Source organism: Vigna umbellata, chromosome 8 (assembly GCF_029865625.1).
Source record: "Vigna umbellata cultivar VRB3 chromosome 8, Vumbellata_1.0, whole genome shotgun sequence".
NCBI lineage: Eukaryota > Viridiplantae > Streptophyta > Magnoliopsida > Fabales > Fabaceae > Vigna > Vigna umbellata.
Window position 1 is genome coordinate 35,481,534 of NC_142172.1, and position 11,638 is coordinate 35,493,171.

Below are 11,638 nucleotides of genomic sequence, written 5' to 3' on the forward strand. Positions count from 1 at the left end.
AAAAATCCAAATTTATCCAAAATCATTTCCAAACAATTTTCTCAAACAATTTCTTAAACAAACTTTTCAAACAATTTCCAAAAAGAACTACGAAACCCTGATTTCTCATTCTGAATGAGAATATGTAGGAGCAAGGTCAATCCTTGTCGGGCCCAAAAAACTAAAAAAGTACATTTTGTTTCTTTAGAGTTTTATTTTAGGGGATAGTTAAACATTTTGAAAACCATATCATATTCGCGTATTTAATTAAAGGTACTACTTTAGGGCAGGCGTTGTAGGGTGCTAATACCTTCCCTACACGTAACCGACTCCCGAACCAAGAATCTCATTTTCGCAGACCATGCTTTATCATTTTATGGTTTTTCCGTAGTTTTCCAGAATAAACTATGGTGGCGACTCCAAAATCTCTTTTTTTTCAAAACCGTTTATTTTTCCACGGATCGTCGTCCCGTCGCGATCCCGGTTGCGACAGTATGCCTTAGCATTTTCAATAATTAATTTAAAAGGTGACTATATGCATAAATTCGAAAATAAATTAATCTAAATATGTAACACTTCTACCTCTATAAATAATGTTGAGCCACGTTTAATTGGAGAGTTTAAAAATAAATTTAATTGTGAAAAAATGTTACATGACTAAATTAATCTTGCAATTCTAATAAATAGTTAATTTTTCATTAAACGGACAAGGTTAAAGGTAAAAGAAAAAAGTGTATTTAAATTTTGAAGATATAAGAATGTGGAAGGAGAGCCGTCGGTGAGGTGAAAGAAGCGGATAGCGAGAGAAGAAAGCAACGGCATGGCGATGAGCAGAAGCACAAGCCTGGACTCAACAACACACTACACCGATGAACAGTGGGTGGTGGACATATGTGACACGCTGGTGGCGCTTTCCACCACCGAACTTGATTTGAAAGATTCTCACCCAGTCTGTATCTGCGAAGTGCCGGAATCGCTGACCTCCACCATGAGGGAAGATTATATCCCTCAGTTTGTAGGGCTTGGCCCTTACCATCACTTCCAAGAAGGCCTCGTCTTCACAGATCACCAGAAGTTGGCCGCAGCCAGAAGGGTCCTCCGTCACTTCCTCCCCAGAAACAGCATCGACCTATTCCAACACTGCATCTCAAACTTTGACACACACATTCAAACCTTCTTCCACCCTGACGTCGCATCCACCTATAATCTTCCCACCCTCTCCTACGTTCTCACCGTCGATGGCTTGTTCGTGCTGGCTTTCATTACGCTTCTCAAAGGTGAAAACCATGAATCGGGATTCTCTTATTTCTTGACCGGAAAACTTGGGATGCCCCTCTTTAACGCCGTCGGTCGAGAGCTCACCGTGAACGCTCTTATCAGGGAGGTTTTCAAGCTTGAAAACCAAATTCCCTTTTATGTTTTCAAGCAGATCAGTGGAGTCAACAACAACGAAATTCATTCAGATTCTATGAGTCTTTCCCTCGCTTCAAGCTTGAAAAATTTCTGTAAAAAAGAATGCCCATTTGTCAACTTAAAAGAGCTCCCTGATCGTGTTGCACTAGAAGGGTATTATCATTTGTTGGACCTCATGTACCATTTAGTTGTTCCTAACCATCAGTCTGAACCTGTATCCCAGCCGGACTCTAAGGTCGAGGCTCAGGATGAACCCGAGGACGAGCCGCAGGTTCCGGCCGAGGCTCCGACTGAGGATCAGGGTGAAGATCCGGCTGTTGAGACTGAAACCAAGGCTGAGGATAATGTAGCATGCTTTTCCATATGCTACAGAATACTGCTGTTCTTGGTGGTTACATGCATTGTTATCTGGTTTATGATTACGGTCGTTCTGAAGCTGTTCTTATGGGTGATAACTTCTATATTCCGTAAGATTCAACGGGTGTTAAGTGTGGTTCTGAAGGCGTTACGCCCTCTATGGGGCGTGGTAGTAGGATTGGGGAAACGCTTGAACCCTGCGCTTGGTTGGTTACACGCTGCCCTAACCAAGTTGGAAGGTAAAGTCAACCATCCGATCCTGAAGCCTTTGACACAAGCGGTTGGACGTCTTGAAGTTATCACGGCAACGATTGAATCAGCAGAATCAGGTGTTCCACGGGTTGTGATGATTCCATCTGTGAAAGAACTGAAGGAAGCTGGGATTTTGTTCCGACCGGCCGAAAGTGGCATCTCATCCATTGATTTCGATGAAGAAAAGTGCGTATTTTACTTGCCTTGCATGAGATTGGATGTGAATTCAGAAGTGATAATCAGAAACCTTGTGGCTTACGAGACGTTGATAAAGTCCAGTACCCCATTGGTGTTCACGAGGTTCGTTGAGTTAATGAGAGCGATTATAGACACTCCTGAGGATGTGAAGATTTTGGTTGACAGCGAAATCATTCAGAGCGAGTTAAGGAACGAAGTTATGGCGGACATTTTCAATGGGATGAACAAACCGATTAGGGCTACGAAGACTCCGAATTTAGATAAAGTGATTTACAAAGTTAACGCCATGTTCGACAGCAAAGAGAAGCATAAAAGGGTTGTGTCCAAGTATACATCTGGATCATTCTTGACAGCCATTGGAGGTCTCTTATTTTTGGCTTTTACGGCTCTCCAAACTTATTGCACCGTTCTCAACTGCTCTTCTTCCTCCAGAGTTGTTCAATTTCCTACTCATTTAGATGATTATGGTAGAAATCACTATTTCATAAGCTCTTTCTAAGTTTGAATAATTGCAAGTTCAAGTAGTTCTACTTCATGGTTCTTGAATAATATGTATTACCATTTTTTCTAACACTTATTTTCCTACACATTTTTTCTTCTTTTTTCACATTTATTTGTTACTTAAAATTTGAAAAATAATACTTCAATTCCTAAAATTGATTGCGATGTTTTACTATTATAATGAATATAATAAATGGTAGTGGTCCTATGCCTCTGAAGCCTGTGGAATGCAGTCTGATAACTGATATGAAATGTCCAATGGTGTCAGGGCACGAGTGCTCGAATGGTGTCATAACGTGGAACCAATTTCAACCAAAATTTTATCATAGTGTGATATTATTGAATATTAAATACATTTTTAATTACATCAATCATTAATAAATTTCAACCAAATTTATTAATGCTGTCAGGTCACTCGAATGGTGTCATAACATGGAACCAATTTTAGCCGGTAATTTGAAATTTGGAATCCGGGTCCCACATATGTTTAAATTTTTTCACGGTTCAAAAACACTATTATAAATTTATTTTATTCTTATAAATTTTTTAATTTTTTAAAATGTTAAGTCAGTGAGTAAATTCTACCGTACATTAGCAATTAAGTGGTCCATGGGTGGACCACAGTTACATACCATTGGATATAATGTCGTTTAATGATGAGGATGTAGTTCATGAATTACCAAATGAGTTTTATATAAATTTTAACTTTGCAATGTAAGTTCATAAACAAAAAAGATTTTAATTTTATTTATTTTCTAAACATGGAATATTAACTACTTATCATTAAAAAAGTATAATTACGATGAGTAATTTTTTTTTATAAAAATCAAAATTCGTTGGTAAATAAAAATTATTTGTGATTGACTAATAATTAACAATATCTTTAGTAACTGTAATGTTCAAGAACAATTTAAACTATAATTTATAAATTAATCATAATTTTGTATTTATAATAAGGACTTATACCGTCCAGGGTCATCTTGACTCACATTCGAGCTTGGCCCAAGTTCATAATGCAATTTTATTGTTTACAAAATACGAACGTATCTTTGTAAAATTTCGAATTATCTTTTCAGTTATTAACTTTGTCCTTTTTTATTATATTTTTATGGGTTAAATATGTTTTTAGTCCCTAAACTATGAAGTGAATTTGTTTTTAGTCCTTCTTTCAAATTAAGGTACACTTTGATCATTCTCGTTAAAGAAACTATAATTTTTGGTCCTCCAAAACCAACGGCGTTAAAAATCTGCTGAGGTGGCTAACAGTGATACCACGTCATTTTATTTTTTCTGACACGAATCAACTTTTCCCAGATTTTTTCAAATCCTCTCCCTCCCTCTTCCTCAATCTTCTCCTTAAACTCCTTCTCAGAAATCGTCACATCCTTCAACCTTTTCATCGCCATCACCGGCCTTGCCTCAGGCACGAGCTTCCTCCACGCCATCCCGAAAGTTCCTTTCCCCAAAACCTTCACCGAAGTCCTGAGCAAAACCTCCACCGAAGCCCAGAGCAAATCCTCCAAATCGAACGCCCTAGCCGGCCCTGCCTCAACCCATTCAGCTCACAGGGCAATACCTCACCTTTATGAGCTGGGGTCAGTTTCATCAAACGCACAAACCAAAGCTTCTGTTTCTCAACATGAGCAAAGGTCTACATCCGATGATCCTCGTTGTTTGAAGTATATGATGCCATCTATTGTCTTTAGAGATTTTGCAAAATCACTTCAAGACACGGTGGGAATGCCTTCGAAGAGTACTATAAGTTATCGAAGTGTGGGTCCCCTTGGCTCTTTTACAGGGTATGCTACTATTCTTAAGAGTTCAAGGTTCTTAAAGTTTTTCCAACAGTTGTTAGATGAGATTTTTTGTGTATCTAGTGCAAAGTTTGCGAAATCATGTGATGTTTGAGAACGTGTTTCTCCAGAAGTTAGTGCTTCTACTTGTGCGGATATTGTTACTGTCAATAACACCGGGGTTACTGCAAAAGGTAGCAACTCAGGTTCTTCATCAACTATGTTGTATAATGTTTCAAAAGGGTTGATCATGATGTCATTGGCTTCTGAGTAAATCTGATTCAGGAGGTGGCTACATGAACCCCAAAAAATAGTCTTTTGGCTACTGTAAACTAAAAGTGTGTAAAAGAATAACAAGTTGCTTTTGCTTTTGCAAATGATATAATTGAAGTTGAATCTAACCAAAGCCATTTAAAGGCATCAAAGTAGGCAATTTGATTAATATGAAAGGCAACTTCAACATAAAGAGAAAAGGGCAAGAAGGGTTTTCTTCATGTTCTGTAAATGGAAGAAAAAACTAGTTTAATACAGCACGCAAGCAACAACATCTTGCCATTCGGAAAAAATTAAATAAAAAATTGAACTTGAAATTCAGAGAAATAAATGAATGATTGAGTATTAATTTAAACAAATCACCAAGATCCATGATCAAGAACATACCCAGGGCTTGAGGGGTAAACCCACGTGGATGTTGAAGCTGCAGATCAAAGAGGTAGGGACACTAACAAACAAAGAAGAATTAGAAGAAAGAGAATTTTGTCAAGAAAGTCCAAACAGAGATCAATGATTCGTTAAGAATCAATAACCGCACCATTAACTTTCCCTCTTGTTCTCTTTCTCTAGTGACCTCTTCTCCATTCTCTCCTTGCGGAGGGTTCTTCGTGACGGCGTGGAGGAAGGCGGTGCTTGAGGCAGGGCCGGTGATGGCGACGAAAAGGTTGAAAGATGTGACGATTTCTGAGAAGGAAGAGGGAGGGAGAGGATTGGAAAAAATGTGAGAAAAATTGATTCGTGTTAGAAAAAATAAAATGACGTGGTATCACCTTTAGCCACCTCAACAGATTTTTAACGCCGTTGGTTTTGGAGGACCAAAAATTATAGTTTCTTTAAGGAGAAGGATCAAAAGTGTACCTTACTTTGAAAGAGAGACTAAAAATAAATTTGCTTAATAATTCAGGGACTAAAAACATATTTAATCTTATTTTTATCTCGGTAATTTTTAAAATACTTTTTTATATGGAAAATAAAAATTATTTGCAATCATTTTACTTATAAATAAAACACTAATTTTCATGATCAAGATGAAACTAGTTTGGTCTAAGTGTTTTTTTTTTATTTAAATTAAAAAATTTCTTTACATGTATTGTTTTCGATTTAAACTATGATTTATAAATCAATTAATTATAAATTTGTATTCATCCTAGATGTTATTTTAGATATTAATAATTTTTAATTTATAAATTATTATTTAAATTAATCACTATAATAATTACTTATTTTTTTTCTAAAATTAATTGTTATTTAATAATTTTATTATAGTGTGATATTATTGAATATTAAATACATTTTTAATTACATCAATCATTAATAAATTTCAACCAAAATTAATATAATTAAAACTTTTATAATAAGATTATATATATTTTTTATACTACAAACGAAATAAAAGAGAAATTTTCGAAATTTTATTTGAGAAAGCTAATGATGTATGTTTGAAAGTCTCCCAGTTGAACCTTTACAACCATCTTCTTCCTCTACTCAGTTACCGTGTTAGGCGGCTAAGTTGGCGCTTTGTATACACTCACAACATTGTTTTTCTTCTTCTTTGCGCACGCGTTTTATTGCTGTTCAGATTCACTTCTCCTCTACTTCTAGTTCCTCCTAAATAATCACAATGCATGATTCTAAAAACTATTGATCAATTTTCAACATGGTTTTTAAAATTCTTACTTTTAATTTTTTAAAATATTTTATTTTACTCTTTTTATGTTTTAGAAACAATCATTTATCCCAACTAGTCCGTTATATGTTTTGATTACCGAAACAAGTGAAACCTTCAAGGATAACTTACAACTGAAAAAAAATTAAAAACATTAAGTTGCATCAATTAAATATTAAGCTTTTTCATAATTATGTTTTTTTTATTAATAATTGTAAAGTTTGTATTTGGGGAAGTTGCTTTGTGCAAATAATTCTATAATTTTGTCTGTGTATGTGTTAGCCAATAGGCAACTATCTATTAATAACTGTTTTCTTAAATCTTAAAATAATAACACTCGTATTGATTTATTAGTATATTATATATTATTTTTTTTAAATTATACTAAAAATCAATAGCATTGCATTGTATTTTAAAATTAATTACGATAATGCCAGAACACTTAATAATAGTTTCTTTGTGCAAAGTAAGAATCTACGAGTGAAATAATTAATCTAATTGCGAACATTGCCTATTTTAAAATTTTTGTCTCCTTAATTACCTAGAAAAAAAAACATTTTTTAGTCAACAACTTGATCTTTACTCGTGAAAGTTCACATTTGTCTTAAAGAAAATCCGTCTATATCCGAACTCGTTCTTTTAAGGTTAGGTAAACTGATCAAAATTAAAAATATTAATAATGTATCACACATTTTTTTTCATTCAACGAAATGTGTTAAAAATTATAAAACTATGTGATTTTTTCTTTGGTTTAACAAATCTTAATTCTTGTATTAGGCAATTTTAGTAAATTTTAAACAATAAAATAGTATATTTGAGCAATCATATATTTGCATGGAAAGTGATATTTAAAATAAATTAATAAAAAATTCCATGATTAACACATTAGTATTTTAGTTATATATAAGTTAAAAAAAACTAATATATATTATTATATTATTAAAATAAGCTGTTAGGTGAATGTTTTTAGAGTACTAAAATAACACTTTTTTTTTTTGTATTTTTAAATACCTAAATATGTATAAAAAATATAATAAAAAGTCATTTTATTAATTATTATAATTATATAATAGAAATATTTTCGGTATCTATTTTTTTGACTGACTGATTATATATAGTTTCGCATAGATTATGAACACTAAAAAAATTTCAACACAAATGTGAAAGGTAAAACAAAAATCATTTGGCTATTAACGTTATCCATTTGAGATGCCATAGACATACTTTTCATTTTAAAAGAAGACGAAGACCCTAACCTCGGAGTTTTATAATCATACAAAGTGAACGCATGATTAACGAGGCAGTAAAAAATTATGAACTTGCCTTATAAAGAAAGACCAAAGACTTTCCCTTCATTTACTTAAAAACATTAAATTTAAGGTTTCCTCCCACTAGATCTTTACAATGATTATTCTCTAACATAAAAAAATATTTTTTACAGAAATTCTAAAAAATTTAATAAAAAAGTATATAGTGGTAGATGGTGAAATCTACCAAAAGTTGTTGAAATCTTGCGTTAAATATATTGGATTTTAAAATTGTTGGATAGATAGGACGATGATAGTATGATAATAAATAAATGACGGGGTGTGATTATGATACCAAATTCTTCAACTTAAAACTCTTTTCCATTTGTATAAATATGTCGACGCCGAAGAAGGAAATATCAGAGATTTGCAAAACGTAAACCATGTGGGTGTCGGAGAAAGCAGAAAACACCACAGACAACGTGGAAGTGGTAATAAATGTGGAGAAAGAAGATGAAGTGTGTGTGTGCCGTGTCCCGAAATCCTTGATAAGCGGCCACCCAGAAGCTTTCAGCCCTCACTTTGTGGGGCTTGGACCCTACCACCGTACCCGCTTTGAGCTCACCATGACAGACGAGCTCAAGTTAGCTGCAGCAAGAAGGATCATGAACCACGCCTTCGAAATCCACCTCTCCGATGTTGAACCTTTCTACCACCAAGATACCTTAAAGTCCTATGCCCACGAGAAAGACATGCTCCTCAAGGGTATCACCATCGATGGCTTATTCTTGCTGGCTTTGCTCAACAGGAGTCTCGATGCCCAACCTCAGCAGCACACTTACTTCTTGACGGGAAAACGTGGCATGCCCCTCGTCAACGCTTTTGGTGTAGAGTTGACCATCGACGCTGTCAGCAGGGACGTTTTCATGCTCGAGAACCAAATTCCCACCCGTGTTCTTCATCAAATCGACCAAGTCACCACCCCACACGGAATTCAATCACACGATTTGGGTGCAAAAATGTTACGTTTCTGTAAAAAGTACTGTCCACTCGCCAAGCCTGAAAGTCTCTCCAAAAACGCAGAAGAGCATTCTCATTTGTTGGATCTCATGTACCATTTGGTAGCACCTATGGCCCCCCAGACTGCAATACCTAACCCTGAGGTTGACAACGAGGTTGACCCTGAGGTTGGCCCCCACCCTAAGCCAGATACAGCGACGACTGAGAAGCCTGAACCTGTGGCAGTGATGACTGACAAGCCACCCGAGTCAGTGGTAGTGAAAGCTGAGAAGCCCGACATGAGAAGCAGTAAGACAGAGAGAAAGGGATGCTGTTTCATGTTCCGTTCCATATGCTTTACGATACTAATCTTTTTTATGATCATAGGCTTAATTTTGTGGTATTTGCTTCTTTTGATATGGCGAATAGTTATTGGTGTGTTACTTATTCCTTATCGTATTCTAGCTGGTATTGTTAAAACAGTGGTAATAGTATCTGTGATGTTTTTCTCTTCCTTTCTCCCCGTGAGTGAGGACATGGCAACAGTAATTGGTCGCATGAAGGCACCAAAATCAAAACAACCTGAAGAAGGAAAAGTTTCAACGTTGGGCAACATCTTACCTAAGAAATGGGTTGATAGAATTCGGCGGTACTTATTTGGGGACGAGGATGAACGCCCCGCTGTTACAATCCAATCCGTGACTGAACTGGATGGTGCTGGGTTTCACTTCAAACCCGCGAACAGCATCAAAGACATTAGATTCGAGGCTAGAAAGAAGGAATTGTTTTTGCCTGTTATAAAATTAGATGAGAACTCAGAGGTGATAATGAGAAACCTGGTGGCCTACGAGTCATTGACTAGATCCACCTACTTAATCTTCACTAGGTACATTGAGATTATGAGAGCTATCATAGACACTCCTGAGGATGTGAATCTGTTGGTGAAGAACGAAATCATTGTGACTAAGCTGAATGATAAAGTGGTGGCAGACCTTTTCAATGGGATGAGTACATCCATTAGGCCTACCGAAACTCCTGAACTGGAAGAAGTGATGAAGAAAGTCAAAAGGAGGTTTGAAGATAGCCAGTGGCTACACAAGCTGGTGAAATACGTGTCTTCTTCTTGGAAAATCCTGACAGCTATTGCGGCTTTTTCTTTCTTTGTTCTGAACACCGTGCAAACCTTTTGCTCTGTTTATGACTGCGCTTCTTATTTCTCCTCAAATTTGGGTAAACTTCCAGCAGTTTCGGATAATGGTTTAATAAGTTATATTTAAGGCTATCATTGTATTTCGTAATTGTACTTGGTTGTTTATGTACTTGAGTACCGTGTTTGAGTATGTCTTCGGTTTCCTTCGTTGTGCCTTCCATTTCTCTACTTATGGTTTGGATCCATTGTTTTGCTGTGGTTCCTTACCTTGGTAGAAGTTCTTCATCGTCATTCTTAGTTTATTTGACCTTTTACAAGTAAGGTATATATAATTTCCTTTTTTTGTTATTATGGTTAGGGTTAAATAAGAGATTTTCCCCTTTTTTTTCAGGTTATTTGGGATTACTATTGGAATTGTGATATATTTAGTCATTTCATTATTTATATTGTAACAATTTCATGTTTTCTGTTTTTTTTACAATAAATATAGCATACGAAATTTTTTTATGATGTTTATCATTTCCTTATTATTGTCAATTAATTTTTAAAAGCAGATTCCTTAAAAATCACAACAATATATTTTAAGCATTAATCTTAAGTTTAATTTCTAGCTTATGTTAGACTTATTATGTCAGTATCAATAAGCAGTGATGTTAGTTAATGTAATAAAAAAACTTGTATAAATTGTTATTTCATTTTATTGATATGGATATTTTCATTTTAAGATAACGTGAGTAAGATCATTATATATTCACATTATAAAAAAATTAAATAATTACAACTGAATTCTTTAAAATTATTCTTTAAACTAAGATTATATAATGTTTTGAATAATAAAAAACATTTTAATCCAAAAATTGAATAAAATAAACACTACAAAAAATAAAACATTTTGACAACACTCTTTTTATTGTTAAGAGCCTCAATCGATAGTTAAGACTTTTAACACCCAAAGGAAAAAAAAAAATGTAATAACACAAATCTTAGTCGTAAAATAGTTTACGATCGATTTTTAATTCGATTGCTAAATAATTATCGAAAATTCGATTTTTAATTTGGTCACGTCCAAGTATTGAGACCAAATTAATAACCAAATTGTGCTGAAAAATTGTGCTACTAATTGAACAAAACTTTATTAGATATTAAAAAAAAATTGACCAGTAATGTAACCAAAATTTGATTGAATTTTAAAAATATTAAGTTGCTAATTCTTGGCTAATGAGACAAAATTTTATTATTTTTTAAAAAAAATTGATACAAAATTTTATTAATTTAAAAAATCGGTTGGTAATTTAGGTTACAACTCTTAGTTTTCAGTCAATAATGTGTAAGATTTTTAATTTAAAATAGTTTTTACAGTTAAATTAGTGGCAAAAAATAGAAACATTTGCCTACCAATATCTTTTGATCAGTAAATAACAAATTTAAATATTTTAACAAGAGAAATATCAGTAACTAACTTTATGAACAAGACTTTGACCTACTTATAAATAAAATTTTGATAGGTTTATGAATAATTTTCTAACTTATTGTACATTATGATTTCCAGTGCACCATCACGTCGATTATCTAGGTCGAATATCTAAGTTGATCGACTACTTAGGCCAACCATCCAGGCCGACCGACCACTAGGCCAACCACCCAGGTCAACCGCATGGTTAGATTATAAATGATGATAATTCATTAAAATCCTAATGCAGGTTAAGGTGTGATTGAGTTGTCATTAAGCCAATAAAAGGTAAAGGTCCATCACCAACTACTATAAATAAAGGTCCTAGGTATGACTTTAGGATCACGATGCACAATATAT

The 11,638-nt window shown here is 34.3% G+C and overlaps 2 protein-coding genes across 2 annotated transcripts; both read left to right on the forward strand.

Annotated features, from left to right (window-relative positions):
* Window positions 1-648: 648 nt before the first annotated feature.
* Window positions 649-2,784, forward strand: LOC148194575 (putative UPF0481 protein At3g02645). Its single transcript, XM_088096183.1, has one exon. The coding sequence runs from the start codon at window positions 800-802 to the stop codon at window positions 2,696-2,698; it is 1,899 nt and encodes a 632-aa protein (XP_087952309.1). The 5' UTR covers window positions 649-799; the 3' UTR covers window positions 2,699-2,784.
* Window positions 2,785-8,098: 5,314 nt separating this feature from the next.
* LOC124823711 (putative UPF0481 protein At3g02645) lies at window positions 8,099-10,176 on the forward strand. Its single transcript, XM_047295989.2, has one exon. It carries the CDS (start codon window positions 8,123-8,125, stop codon window positions 9,953-9,955), a length of 1,833 nt encoding a protein of 610 aa, XP_047151945.1. The 5' UTR covers window positions 8,099-8,122; the 3' UTR covers window positions 9,956-10,176.
* The last annotated feature ends 1,462 nt before the right edge of the window (window positions 10,177-11,638 follow it).

Bases quoted from the DNA above. Each gene is read 5' to 3' on its own strand.
- LOC124823711 (XM_047295989.2), top strand. From the start codon at position 8,123: ATGTGGGTGTCGGAGAAAGCAGAAAACACCACAGACAACGTGGAAGTG.
- LOC148194575 (XM_088096183.1), top strand. From the start codon at position 800: ATGGCGATGAGCAGAAGCACAAGCCTGGACTCAACAACACACTACACC.